At 42.4% G+C, this 15,619-nt stretch overlaps 1 protein-coding gene across 5 annotated transcripts in view; it reads left to right on the top strand.

Annotated features, from left to right (window-relative positions):
• The window catches only part of LOC118397034 (protein furry homolog), a 231,669-nt gene that overhangs the window by 116,155 nt on the left and 99,895 nt on the right, over window positions 1-15,619 (top strand). For all 5 annotated transcript variants that reach the window (XM_052467095.1, XM_052467092.1, XM_052467093.1 and 2 more), the window contains exons 22-29: window positions 340-599; window positions 3,590-3,782; window positions 6,090-6,214; window positions 8,828-8,885; window positions 9,489-9,580; window positions 10,156-10,328; window positions 11,575-11,735; window positions 15,114-15,224. In XM_052467095.1, the coding sequence (XP_052323055.1) occupies window positions 340-599; window positions 3,590-3,782; window positions 6,090-6,214; window positions 8,828-8,885; window positions 9,489-9,580; window positions 10,156-10,328; window positions 11,575-11,735; window positions 15,114-15,224 (1,173 nt within the window). The remainder of the gene's footprint in view (window positions 1-339; window positions 600-3,589; window positions 3,783-6,089; window positions 6,215-8,827; window positions 8,886-9,488; window positions 9,581-10,155; window positions 10,329-11,574; window positions 11,736-15,113; window positions 15,225-15,619) is intronic.

Below are 15,619 nucleotides of genomic sequence, written 5' to 3'. Positions count from 1 at the left end.
TTAGAATAGGTCTGTAACATCACAGAATGTGGAAAAAGTCAAGGGGTCTGAATACTTTCCGAATGCACTTTACCATCAAGTGATCTGGTTAGCTTCCATTAATCACATTAGTGATTTGTATGCACAATCTGCCTCACTGATCATAGAATTGTGGATGGCATTTTTAGCCTGGTTCTAGAACTGCAATTGAAATTCCAATTGAACCTTAAAAAAAAATGCATTTCTAAAATAAACCGTCGATAGCCTTTAATTGTAATTGAAGATAATTGACTGAAACCTCTAACCCTCGACTTCTAACCCCTGACCCTCCTGTCTCCCAATCCCCAACCCCCTTTTTAGGCCACTCTTCCGTTGGGCCACCAAGTGGACCTGCAATGGCTGCTTGAGTGGAACTCCATGCTGGTCAACAGCCACTATGACATCCGGAGCCCGTCCCACGTGTGGATCTTTGCCCAGTCGGTCAAGGACCCCTGGGTGCTCTGTCTCTACAGCCTGCTGCGCCAGGACCACCTGCCCAAACACTGCCCCACCGCCCTTAGCTACACCTGGTCCTACGTCTTCACACGCATGCAGCTGCTCATGCCCCTGGTGGACACCACGTGAGTACTTCTAAGTTCTGTTCCTGATCGAATAGAATAGATCTTTACTGTCGCCAACCCGACACAACCCCATGTTGGATTTGATGTATTGTACAGATTGAGTACAGCACAGCCCCAGAGGATAACACATCAGAGTATAGAACAAAAGTTTATTTTACAATGTGGATCTTGATGTAAGAAAATAGATGGATAGATAATCCATAAAAATGAAATGGATAGCACTCTAAGGGGCGGTTTCCCGGATACAGAGTAGGCCTAGTCCTGTGCCCTTATCCACAAAGCATTTCCGAAAAAGGTCCTAGGAGTCCTGTTAAAACTTGCTTTTAGACACAAAAGAAATCTCAGCTCACAGTAGGATGTGAAGACACTGCCCAGACAAACTCTGAGCCAGGAGTAAAATAAACTGATAGAAGCTCCTCCGGTGGTAATCACAACAGATTGAGGTACTGCAAAGAAAATATAGTGATGACTCTGATTGACAGTGTTGCAAATGATGGGAAATAACCAATCGTGATGAGGAATCGGCAGCTGTGAACTCTAGCACGCCTCAGACAACCACAGTGAATGTGACTGTACATCAAATCTTGCAATGGTAAAACTTTTCATTGAACTTTGCCCACTCTTACTTCTTGCCCAATATGTTGGAATGCATAACCCTTTTTTTTTGGGACAAATTCAGATATTTTGAATAATGTTATTGGCATATTGCACTCATGCAGTATGACTGTTGTTAAACACATACTTTTATATAATATTACCGTTATTTCAACACATTTGCGCTGGATATATATTTCTGGATATCTGACATGTTATTAGATATAAGGAGTAGACCTGCTCCAGATACGCATGTCATTCATTTCATATACGGAGCTAGGATATTCTCCGTAATGGGACAGTTTCTACATGCATCCAATCTGGACCTCAGAAATATCCCTTATACCGTATGAGTCCAGGGAGATATCTGGGGTGAGATACATACAAGACACGCACCTGATGCGCATGCATCCGCTTACATATTTGTAGTATTTGAGTATTTTTTGCAAATAAATTCATTAAAAATCCTACAATGTGATTTTCTGGATTTTTTTTCCCTCATTTTGTCTGTCATAGTTGAAGTGTACCTATGATGAAAATTACAGGCCTCTCTCATCTTTTTCAGTGGGAGAACTTGCACAATTGGTGGCTGACTAAATACTTTCTGCCCCACTGCACATAGTAATTTACATTTACATTTACATTTAAGTCATTTAGCAGACGCTCTTATCCAGAGCGACTTACAAATTGGTGCATTCACCTAATTGCTATTAGCTAATTCATATTGTAGTTTATGTAAGCCGTGTCACGCCCTGACCTTAGAGAGCCTTTTATTCTCTATTTGGTTAGGTCAGGGTGTGACTTGGGTGGGCAATTCTGTTTCTATTTCTTTGTTGGCCTAGTATGGTTCCCAATCAGAGGCAGCTGTTTATCGTTGTCTCTGATTGGGGATCATACTTAGGCAGCCCTTTTTCTCACCTTCAGTTGTGGGATCTTGATTTTGTTAGTTGCTGTGTAGCCTGCAGAACTTTACGTCCGTTTATCTTTGGTTGTTTTTTTTGGTGTTCATCAAAAGAAAGATGTATGCTTACCACGCTGCACCTTGGTCTCATTCCAACAACGGACATAACAAGCCGAGAGTTAGAAAACATGACCGATTGTGTCAATCTTTCCTCAGTTAGCGCTAGGACAAATGTAGCCTACATTTTTCCGGTTAGGATGATGATGGTGTTATGCTTTAGATATTTTGGTGAAAATCTGAACATTGCATCCAAAATACTGCTCACATTATGGACATAACTTTGTAAGGACTGTGTTTGTGTAAATAGTTTATGAAAAAAAGTGTGGCTGGCTCAAATTCTGTTTGTTGCGTCATTCGAATCTGACCGTTCTAAATAAGCATTATAAATGAGCGTTCTAATCACACGGTTATGATCGTATGGTTCAGGGAGCACTGTAGAACGATCACACCCGTGTGATGGTACGTGTGAAAGGGTTAATCTAGAAACATACACCACTGCCCTTCTTCAGTTTTTTATTCTTGCCTGCGCAATGTACTGAGAACTCAGCTGGTTGAATGGACGGGGACAGTATATCCAGAGAGTCATGATTCTGTGAAACAGTGTATGTTACAGTTCCTGATGTCTCTCTGGAAGGAGATCCTCTCCCTGAGCACGCCTACTTTAGTGTCCAGAGACTGAACATTAACGAGTAATGTACTCTGAAGCGGTGGATGGCGTGCCCGCCTCCTGAGTAAAACTAGAAGTCCACCCCGAATACCTCTTCTCCGCCAGCGGCATTTTGGAGCAGCCTCTGGGATAAGTTAAATTGCCCTGGGGGGGGGGTGAGGAAAAAGGATCCAATTCGGGAAAGTCGTATTCCTGGTCGTAATGTTGTTGAGGTACGCCGCTCTGATATCCAAAAGTTATTTCCGGCTGTATGTAATAAAAACTTTATGGTTTAATAGTGTAAGAAATAACACAAGAAAAAAAAATGCGGAGCTGCCATGGCTGTCGGCGCCGTCTTTAGGCAAGAGATACTGTTGCATGTAGATTATCTAGATTATTTATGGATTGGTCATATAGGAATGTCAAAATGTTATTTTAACAACTACAAAGCAATTGCATGTGTCACAGGAACCACTGACTCGCTGCATTTTTCTATTATCAAAACACCTGCAAGTATCTCTTAAAATAGTTTAGGACAGGTCATGAGGTCTCCTAAATATCTGTCGACAAGGTGGGACTCTTATGAATGAAGAGGCTTCATGCATAGCTTTTAAGAGTAGGAGTTAATAGTCTCTATTCTCAGCACAAATGTTCTACTCTGAGACGCGTTGTGGATACGGGCCCAGGACTAGACTTAATCTGTGTCAGAAAAACCGCCCCTAAAGGTTCAGTTTGATTTACCATGCACTCTCAATGCACTGTGTGTGTGTTTACCCGTGGTCTCTCCAGTAACCCAGTGTACACTAAGAAGACCAGCAGCACGTCGGGTGGTGGAGACAGCTACGTGACCCTGTGGAGGAACTACCTGATCCTGTGTTTTGGAGTGGCCAAGCCTAGCATCATGAGCCCCGGCCAACTGAGACCCTACACCCCTGAGATCACAGCCACTACACCTGACGGCAGCATCAACTACGACAACAAGGTAGATACACTACATCACCAAACGTATGTGGACACCTGCTCATCTTACATCTCATTCCAAAATCATGAGCATTAATGTGGAGTTGGTTCCCCCCTGGCTGCTATAACAGCCTCCTAAGGTCAGGGCTCTGTGCAGGCCAGTCAAGTTCTTCCACAGAACTAGACAAACCATTTCTGTATGGACCTCGCTTTGTGCACGGGGGCATTGGCATGCTGAAACAGGAAAGGGCCTTCCCCAAACATTTGCCACAAAGTTGGAAGCAGAGGTTTGTCTAGAATGTCATTTTATGCTGTAGCATTAAGAGTTCCCTTCACTGGAACTAAGGAATCTAGCCCGAACCATGAAAAACAGCCCCAGACTATCATTCCTCCTCCACCAAACCTTACAGTTGCCACTATGCATTGAGGCATGTAGCGTTCTCCTGGAATCCACCAAGGGCTGATTTGTCCGTCAGACTGCCAGATTGTGAAGCATGATGTATCACTCCACAGCACTCGTTTCCACTGGTCCAGAGTCCAATGGCATAGACGCTTGGGATTGCGCATGGTGATCTTAGTGTTGTGTGCAGCTACTCAGCCATGGAAACCCATTTCATGAAGCTCCTGACGAACAGATCTTGTGCTAACGTTGCTTTCAGAGGCAGTTTGGAACTCGGTAGTGAGTGTTGCACCCAAGAACAGATTTTTTGGAGATCCGTACAGTGCCTTCGGAAAGTATTCAGACCCCTTGACTTTTTCCACATTTTGTTATGTTACAGCCTTTTTCTAAAATGAATACCCCATAATGACAAAGCAAAAGCAGATTGTTAGAAATGTTTGAAATTTATAAACATTTTAAAACAGAAATACCTTTTTACAAGTATTCAGACCCTTTGCTATGAGACTTGAAATTGAGCTCAGGTGCATCCTGTTTCCATTGATCATGCTTGAGGTGTTTCTACAACTTGATTTTAAGTTCACCTGTGGTAAATTCAATTGATTGGACATGATTTGGAAAGTTACACACCTGTCTATATAAGATCCCACAGTTGACAGTGCATGTCAGAGCAAAAACCAAGCGAAAAGGTTGAAGGAATTGTCCATAGAGCTCTGAGACAGGATTGTGTTGAGGCACAGATCTGAGAAAGGGTACCAAAACATTTCTGCAGCATTGAAGGTCCCCAAGAACACAGTGGCCTCTATCATTCTTACATGGAAGAAGTTTGGAAACACCAAGACTCTTCCTCGAGCTGGTCGTCCGGCCAAACTGAGCAATCAGGGGAGGAGGACGTTGGTCAGGGAGGTGACCAAGAACCCAATGTTCTCTCTGACAGAGGAACGCTGGAGATTGGAGAACCTTCCAGAAGGACAACCATCTCTGCAACACTCCACCAATCAGGCCTTTATGGTAGAGTGGCCAGACGGAAGCCACTCCTCAGTAAAAGGCACATGACTCTCTCTTTGGCCTGAATGCCAAGCGTCACGTCTGGAGGAAACCTGGTATCCCCTTGTTGAAGCATGGTGGTGGCAGAATCATGCTGTGGGGATGGTTTTCAGCTACAGGTACTGGGAGACTAGTCAAGATCGAGGGAAAGATGAAAGGAGCAAAGTACAGAGAGATTCTTGATGAAAACCCGCTCCAGAACACTCAGGACCTCAGACTGGGGCGAATGTTCACCTTCCAACAGGACAACGACCCTGAGCACACAACCAACACAAAGCAGGAGTGGCTTTGGGACACGTCTCTGAATTTCCTTGAGTGGCCCAGCCAGAGCCTGGACTTAAAGCCGATCAAACATCTCTGGAGAGACCTGAAAATAGCTGTGCAGCAATGCTCCCCATCCAACCTGACAGTTCTTGAGAGGATTTGCAGAGAAGAATGGGAAAACTCCCCAAATATAGGTGTGCCAAGCTTGAAGCATCATACCCAAGAAGAATCTTGCCTGTAATTTCTGCCAAAGTTGCAGAAATATATATATATATATATATATTTTTTTTAAATACATTAGCAAACATTTCTAAAAACCTGTTTTTGCATTGTCATTATTGGGTATTGTGTGAGGTGGGGAAAAATTCAATTTTAGAATAAGACTGTAACCTAACAAAATGAGGAAAAATTCAAGGGGTCTGAATACTTTCCGAAGGCACTGTAAAGTGTCTGGTTCGGGTCTAAACTGCCTCTATAAATAATAATGTGAACTTGTAGGCTTACATGTATATTTAATGTAGTAGGAATAGCTCATTATCTTCTGCCGTAAATGGAAGTCTTGTTGAACGCTCCTCAGGTGATTGACACTGTCTTGTACAATGTTTTGTGTGTGTGTACCAGGTGATTTGGACCCCCTCAGTAGCATGGCTCCTGAAGCAGCTGGTCCCTCTAATGAGAACAGAGAGCATCGAGCTGACAGAGTCCTTGGTGCTAGGCTTTGGACGCACCAACTCCCTGGTCTTCAGGTACAACACACACACACACACACACACTAGAGTTGTCCCTGATTAGTGTGGGATTTAGCTAAGCGAAGGCTATTTGTTTTGAGAGTTTCCTCAGTACGTGATTAGGGCGATAAGATTAGGAAAATGCAGAGAATGCGTTTCAGACATTCCAGTTATATTATGGAACGCCGTTTGGGTCTTTGTGTGTCAAAAACAGATCCATGTCAAATAACACTATTTGACGTGTCAAATAAGATTGTTGACCAATCAAGGACCTGACTATGACTGCACGTCACATAATAATTGAACACGTTCATTATTGTTTCACGTAGTTATTCCACATTGATTACACCATCACTCGTATTTCATGTGTCACAAAGATTCATCGATACGTATGCTATGATGCTGGTAAAGTTCTCACGCACACCTACAGTACTGGTCCTAAAAAAAAGCTAGCTAGCTCCCCAGAAACAGCAACACGACATTGTTTCAGTAGCTAGGTGTCATCATCTAAAATAGCCTTAATTTATAAAACAGTTCTTATTTGATTAACGGTGGGCAGACCCATCTATGTGAAGCTAGCCACAATAAGGATTAGTCGCAATAGTGGAATTTGCGGTTAGCCTTCAAAATAAAAGAATGTCATTGACAGACGCAAATGAATACAAATAGTGGAATTATGCCATAATTGAACAGATCATGCTAAAACGAGGTTAGAATATTGTTATATAAAATGAACAAAATACAATAATTTGTTAATTTGACAAATCTTTTGAAATCACATTGGATGTATTAGACTTTAGAATTGCATTGGGGGCATACATATTTCACTGTACAGCCTTACCTATGGATTGTGGATCAATGACATGGGGTATCAGCCTACTACTCAGTGACACCCAGAGAACATTAGCGTCATAGCTCTTATTGCGGGACTCTGAAACAACTGTGAATTGAGTCACATTTATTGTCAACCTATGTGTATTGAACACTATTCCTGAGGAAAAACAATACTGCGTGGATGTTTTGGAGTCTGATAACTCTGAGGAGGATGTTGGGAGAAAATATATTGGATATTGAGTAGACTGATACCCCATTTCATTGATCCCCAATCCTTAGGTAAAGCTGTACAGTGCAATATGAATGTCAGTACACGCAATAGGCTGACTGGGGAGGTGATGTCACCGTCCTGCGATAAGAGCTGCAACGCTAATATTTGCGTAAACTCTTCACAGTTGTGTTCTTCGAGTGTTACCGAGTAGATTGATACCCCATTTCATTGCTTCATATTCCAACCTCGTTTAACATTATATAGTCTAAATATGCAATAATTCCACCAATTGTAACCTTCTGATTCGCTTTCAAATAGGGACTTTTATTTTGAAGGCAACCTGTAAATTCCACAATTGTGCCTAATCCTTATTGTGGCTAGCTTCACAACACATGACGCAAACTTAGAACGTCAGCAATGGGCAACAAGGTTAAGTAACTGGCTAGCAAGTTCAATTTCAATAGGTGAACAAGTACCTACCTAGCTAATACTTAGTCACAAGGATTCCTAAATCATTGCTACGAATAATGAACATGACTGCAGTTTCTACTGGTCATTGTTTACAGGCTGGATGTATTGGTGCCCCAGACGTTGCAGTCAAACAAATAATTCCTTATTATCGACGCGGTATTGTAAACACATCGTTCGTGGCCGGTGTGTGCTTGTTTGCAGACTTTTCTTGTACAGCTTTGACAGTGTTACTGATAGTAGTGGTGGCACTTGGCTTACACGAGCAAATTCATCACACACAACATTCTATAATACAACTGTGTTATTTGACATGTCAAATTAAAAGCTTTTCTAACGTGTCAAATATATTTTTTGACGTACAAAAACCCAAACGCGTTCCATATATTTTACATGTAGCTGCTGGGTGATTTATCACAGTGTCTTACCTCTGCTCCAGGGAGACGTTTCCCTAGCCGGCACAGATCAAGGATCAGCTTCCCCTCCCCCAACTAACCTAAAATAAGCTGCTAGGGGAAACTTCACCCTACACCTTTTTACTCGAAGTCAACAGATACTCAAGCTATTAATTGCTAAAAGGCGCCATTTGTGATATAAACCCATTGATTCCTCATGTACTAACTGTCAGTCCCTGCATTCGTAACAGGGAACATGACTACAGTCAGCTGTGTAAGGTTTTAAAACCTTTGTGAGGGTTTAAAAGAGAGCTGAGTGAGGGATTACACAGTGGAATATTCTGGTCTTTTTCAGTTTGGACATATCCCCTTCTCTTTGTTCCGTGTAGACTTCACATTTGATCTGAAATACCCTTTTCTTGAAAATCAATTTAATCAGTGCAAAGCACTATGGTACATTTTTTGTGAATGTTTATAAAATTGTATGTTCAGGGTTTTCGTCCGTTTCAGAACATATGTCCTCTTTGTTAAAGTAACTAATTTTTGTGATCAATTACTAACTAGCTAACAAACATATGTTATTATACCACATATATGATATTATACCACGTGATCCTTTTCTAGATTGGAAGGTTTCCTGAGCAAGATGGATGTTTTTTAGGCACGTGGCTAGGATCCAAATGTCCATTCTAGAGATGTATTTGTAATTCTGTGTGTGTCCAGGGAGCTGGTAGAGGAGCTGCATCCTTTAATGAAGGAAGCTTTGGAGAGAAGACCAGAGGTGAGCTGTGGGCATAATCATCATTACGCTTCAGTTCGTTCTTATATACACAACTACTACTTCGCAACATATTGTAAGTCATTGAATAGAGAGGGGAGATCATTGCCTGACAACTCACCCTGAACTTAATTCCGCTGCTCTATTGATCTCTACATACTGTACATTTTGCCATCCTCGAAGTTGTTTGTGTGACTTCAAAATGAGGGGCGTTGTACAAAACAAATTAATCCGTGATTGGATCGTCTCTAAATAAAAATCGAACCAATCAGAGTATTTAAGTTGATAAAGTCATCATGTAGGCTGGCTCTGGCCCAACCCATCCGTTTCTGGGACCAATCAGAAAGGTCAGAATGTGTTCGCAAGCTAAAATCGTAGGGGAGGAAGGCAAATCCAGATTCATTGTGGAGAACTTTGGCCGAAGCGATGTGGATGGGTAGCCAGGCAAGGGAGATCACACATTGTAGATGGAACAGTTATTAGAAGAAGTGCCTTGCTGATGGATCTCTCTCTTTTCCTCCCTTTCTATCTCTCTCTCTCACTCTCACTCACTCCCCCCTCTCTCTCTCTCTCACTCACTCCCCCCTCTCTCTCTTTCTGTCTCAGAACAAGAAGCGCCGTGAGCGGAGAGACCTCCTGAGGCTGCAGCTTCTGAGGATATTTGAGCTACTGGCTGACTCTGGTGTCATCAGTGATAGGTTAGAGTCACATTCATTGACCAGTCACTGCACAGGAAGCTGCTGAGGGGAGGACGGCTCATAATAATGTCCGGAACGGAGCTAATGGAATGGCATCAAACACATGGAAACCAAATCAATTGAATCATTGCGAAGCACTGCTAGGCTCAATATACTGAACTTTTTCTGCTCCAGCCATTACCATAAGCCCGTCCTCTCAATTAAGGTGCCACCAACCTCGTGTGAATCACTGACGTGCTCACTGACAAGCTCTCTGACACAACCCACATTCACTGACACTCTCAGACACACTCTCTGACACACTCAGTGACACTTACTGACACACCTACTGACACACAATCCACACTCATTGATATGCTCACTGGCACACTCATGGTCATGCTGGAGACACTGCCCAACACACTGGGAAGCACAGAAGACTCACAGAATACCTCTGTCCTCCCTTGGGTGTGAAAGCAACAGTATGGTTTCGAATATGTACGTAAACTAAACGAACTGTTGTCTTGACTGATGTTCTTTTCTACTTCTGTATGTCCGTCTGTCCATCTGTTTGTGTGTCTGTCTGGTGTCCACAGCACCAACGGGGCTCTGGAGCGGGATACGTTGGCCCTGGGAGCTCTGTTCCTAGAGTACGTGGACCTGACGCGGATGCTTCTGGAGGCGGAGAATGAAAAAGAGCTAGAGATCCTCAAGGACATCCGAACTCACTTCAGTGCCATGGTGGCCAACCTCATCCAGTGTGTTCCCGGTAAATAACCAAATTACCCTAAAGGCCAAAAAGTATGTCCCAAACGGCACCCTATTCCCTATATAGTGCACTACTTTTGAACAGAGCCCTATGGATCCAAAATAACTTTGTTTCAAAATCATTTTGATGTTTTGTCGTCCCCTTAGATGCGCACTGTCACCGAAAAGATCTTACTGAGTCGTACTTTTTGGTTGCTTATGAATGATGAAAACAGGCCTCCGTGTGTCAAGGGTTGGTGCAGGCCCTTGGAAAGCAGGGACTCAGGACACGTGACATTGATCTTGATTAGGCCATATCCCAAGGGACGCCAGTCCTAAAATAGTGTAGCTTAAATGGGGACGGGCAGATGATGACTCATTGGCAGCCAGACTTCAGACTTCCTGACTGCCTGATGAATGAGAGATGACTGACGGAACACGACTGTAATCCATCGGGGAATCCCAAATTAGCAACCTCGCCTCTACCAACTCGTTCGGAGGACCCTCCATTGTCACGTGTTACTGATGAAACTCTGAGGGTGACTTCCATAGAGTGGAGAGGGGATCAATGAACCCATCAACCTCGGGACACACTTGTGACTTGGATGATGCAATTCATGTTCCACTTTTTGTTTTAAATAATAAAACAAGCATGAAATTCAAATGAACAAATGACCTGTTGCGTTTTAGAAGATATAAACCTCATTAACAGTTTAACATTTCATTTGGGGGTATTTCATTTATTTTGTGTGTAAAACATCTCAATCAGACACAAAAGCACATCTCGTTAAAAAAAGGCACACCTCTCAATTATTTTGTATGAAATGGTGCAAACTCCAGACGTTAGTGCGTGATGAGATGGCACTTCGCTCTGGAGCCTGCAGCCTTGCTGGTTTGGTCAAAGTGACTATCTGAGGGTCTAATTAGCCCCTATGCCCTTGATCATTTTCACTACCTTAGCTTAGGGACACTTGTACATATGGCGCTGGCGCACGTGAATGCACAAATGGAGGGCCGAGGGCCATGGGGAAGGGACTAGTTTGGGATTCAGCTCTTAGTCACTCAGTCCCATACAGTAGCAGTTTGTAATGCCCTAGTGATTTTTGATGCCCATATACTGTTCTGAGAAGGAGACTAACAGATCAATTTTACTGTCCTTCTTTTCTTTCTCTCCCTCTGCACTCTCCTCTCCTCTCTGTTTCTCACACCCTCTCTGCTCCCGTGTCCCCCTCTCCCCTTTGCCCTCCTCTCCACCTCTTCTCCTCCAGTCCACCACCGACGCTTCCTCTTCCCGCAGCAGAGCCTAAGGCACCACCTCTTCATCCTGTTCAGCCAATGGGCTGGTCCCTTCAGCGTCATGTTCACGCCTCTCGATCGTTACAGTGACAGGAACCACCAGATCACCAGATACCAGTACTGCGCCCTCAAGGTACATCAAACAATCACATGTGTTATTTGTATAGCGCTTTTACTAAACCATTTGTCACAAAGTGTTGAACAGTTTTATGTTTTGTATTTCATTGAACTGTACTGTATATAAAAATATGAATATGTATATACACTGAGTGTACAACACATTATGAACACCTCTTTCCATGACATAGGTGAATCCAGGTGAATGCTATAATCACTTGTTAAATCCACTTCAATTAGTGTAAATGAAGGGAGGAGACAGGTTAAAGAATGATTTTTAAGCCTTGAGACATTTGAAACATGGATTGTGTATGTGTGGCTTTCAGAAGTTGAATAGGCAAGACAAAATATTTAAGTGCCTTTGAAAGGAGTATGGTAGTAGGTGCCAGGTGCACCATTTTGTGTCAAGAACTGCAACTCTGCTGCGTTTTTCAAGCTCAACAGTTTCCCACGTGTATCAAGAATGGTCCACCACCCAAAGGACATCCAGCCAACATGACACAACTGTGGGAAACACATGGGCCAGCATCCCTGTGGAATGCTTTTGACACCTTTTGACACTGCAACGCCATCTTGGATAGATAAGGGTATATACCCAATACCCTTATCTATCCAAGATGGCGTTGCAGTAGGACATGTGTATTTGTTATTGTCTTGTTTCCGTGTCTTATCCCGTGTAAATAACCAGTCATTTTATTTCAGAGTTGACCATCTAGGCCAGGCAGATGTCCACTTCCATGCCGTAGTACATAAACTCTCCAGCCCACTTCCTCTGAACTCCAGAACCTCTTATTCGCATTAACACCTTCCCCTCTGTGTTAAGGGTTAAAGTTGTTCCTCATGGGAGATTTCCCTGGTTCTGCAGCACTACTTATAAAACATGTACTTGGGAAATGAACCAGAGGCGACACGCTGGATAGGGTTTAAGTTACCGTACGATGATGCGGCAATGTTCATTTGCAGCTTAGCCAGTGCTACATTTCAACTTTTCCCTGCTGCTGCTTCTTTTGACTCCAGTCCATTTTCTAACTTTATCCCTCAACTCCACACATACTGTAGATTTTGTACCATATGGACTAGGGTCAATCTATAGCTGGAATCCAAACCATGTCAAGACAACATTGAATGTCCACCGTTTCTAAGAAATGTTTGGTTATAAATGTGATACTGACCAAGCCTATGTTTGGGGGACATTCCAGTCCAGTTGTCTGACTGTTTGCTGTGTATCTTGGTGCAACGCTTCTATCAACAGATCCTGTGTGCTGCCATTACTATCGTGTAAAGCGTGTAATTTCAGTCAGTTCCCGAGCATCAAAAACAATAACCTCATAATATAAGCTAGTGAGATATTTTTCATTATTCTCATCATAGATGTATGCATTTCCTTCATAACATGACTGCAATTCATCCCTTTGGGTGTCTTATTTCAGAAAGGACAAAGCAGTCCTGAACAGCAAACCTTCATGGTCAGTGTTAGGTACCATGGTACAAAAGCTGAGCTGTACATTGAACCACCCAACCTTAATGGTTAGTGCTAGAACCACTGGGTGATGGTACAAAAGCTACAGTGCCTTCAGAAAGTATTCATATCCCTTGACTTATTCCAAATCTTGTTGTGTTACAGCCTGAATTTGCAATGGATTAAATATGTCTTTCTCACCCATCTACACACAATATCTCATTGTGACAAAGTGAAAACATGTTTTTCAAAATGTTTGCAAATGTATTGAAAATGAAATACAGAAATATCTAAATTACGTAAGTATTCAGAGCCCTGAGTCAATACATGTTAAAATCTCTCTGGATAAGTCTCTAAGAGATTTGCACACCTGGGTTGTACAATATTTGCCCATTATTCTTTTCAAAATTCTTCAAACTCTGTCAAATTGATTGTTGATCATTGCTAGACAACCATTTTCAAGTCTTGACATAGATTTTCAAGCCGATTTAAGTCAAAACTGTAACTCGGCCACTCAGGAACATTCACTGTCTTCTTGGTAAGAAACTTGTGTAGATTTGGCCTTGTGTTTTAGGCTATTGTCCTGCTGAAAGATGAATTCATCTTCCAATGTCTGGTGGCTAGCATAATGAACAATGTTTTCCCTGAGGATTTTGCCTGTGCTCAGCTATATTCTGTTTTTTTTATCTTGAAAAACTCCCCAGTCCTTAACGATTACAAGCATACCCATAACATGATGCAGCCACCACTACACTTGAATATATGGAGAGTGGTACTCAGTAATGTGTTGTATTGGATTTGCCCCAAACAGCACTTTTTATTCAGGACAAAAAGTGAATTGCTTTGCCACATTATTTTCGGTATTACTTTAGTGCCTTGTTGCAAACAGGATGCCTGTTATGGAATATTTCTTATTATGTACAGGCTTCCTTCTTTTTACTTTGTCAATTAGGGTAGTATTGAGGAGTAACTAATGTTGTTGATCCATCCTCAGTTTTCTCCTATCACAACCATTAAACTCTAACTATTTTAAAGTACCCATTGGCTTCATGGTAAAATCCTTTCCCTTCCTCGTTTCCTTCCTCTCCGGCAACTGAGTTAGGAAGGACACCTGTATCTTTGTAGTGACTGAGTGTATTGATACAGCCTCCAAAGTGTAATTAATAACTTCACCAATCTCAAAGGGATATTTGATGTCTGCTTTAAATATCTACCAATAGGTGCCCTTCTTTGCAAGACATTGGACAACCTCCCTGGTCTTTGTGGTTGAATATGTGTTTGAAATGCACTGCTTGACTGGGGGACCTTACAATTATCTGTATGTGTGGGGTACAGAGATAAGGTAGTCATTCAAAATCATGTTAAACACTATTATTGCCCACAGAGTGAGTCCATGCAACTTATTATGTGACTTGTTTAGCAAAGTTTTACTTCTGAACGTATTTAGACTTGCCATAACAAAGGGGTTGAATATTTATTGACTCAAGACCTTTCAGCCTTTCATTTTTAATCCATTTGTAACATTTTCAAAAAACACAAGTCCACTTTGCCTGATGAGGTATTGTGTGTAGGCCAGTAACACAACAAATTGTGGAAAAAGTCAAGGAATGTGAATACTTTCTGAAGGCACTGTATAAGCAGCACTACCCAACCTCCATGGTTAGTGCTGGAACTCACAGGGTGACGGTACAGAAGCTATACAACACCCAACCTTTATTAGGAATGAGGTGTCTGAATGATCCTGAGAGAGAGCATGGGGTTGGTCCTACTGCATGTGATCTGTGCATGCCATGTTCTACTGTTTCTAGAGAGAGTGTGTGTGTGTGTGTGTGTGTGTGTGTGTGTGTGTGTGTGTGTGTGTGTGTGTGTGTGTGTGTGTGTGTGTGTGTGTGTGTGTGTGTGTGTGTGTGTGTGTGTGTGTGTGTGTTTCTCTAGGCCATGTCTGCGGTGTTGTGCTGTGGACCTGTGTTCGACAACGTTGGACTGTCCCCAGACGGATACCTCTATAAGTGGCTGGATAACATTCTAGCCTGCCAGGACCTACAGGTATGTGATGTGGCCAATCACACACACAAACACCCCCACACACACACACGCATTTAGTTATTCTATTCTTTTGGGGACCTAAAATGTATTTCCATTCAAAATCCTATTTTCCCTGTTCCCTAATCCTCACCACTAACCCCAACCCTAATTGTAGACCTAAACCTAACCCTTGATCTTAAAATTGCCACACACACACACACACACACACACAATTACTTTAGCGCTCTGATAGTTTGCTTAGTTTCCTCACAGTAAAACAACATCAGCTCCTACCAACTGTTCCCTAATTGTTTTGATCAGGTGCTTTTGTCTCAGGGTACATTTGCTCAATTATTTGTCCATTTATAACATGACAGAATGGATTAAGCACCTGTCCTTCTCTGTATATGTTTTTT

Source organism: Oncorhynchus keta, chromosome 18 (assembly GCF_023373465.1).
Source record: "Oncorhynchus keta strain PuntledgeMale-10-30-2019 chromosome 18, Oket_V2, whole genome shotgun sequence".
Taxonomy (NCBI): Eukaryota; Metazoa; Chordata; class Actinopteri; order Salmoniformes; family Salmonidae; genus Oncorhynchus; species Oncorhynchus keta.
This window is presented reverse-complemented; position numbering and strand designations above follow the sequence as displayed.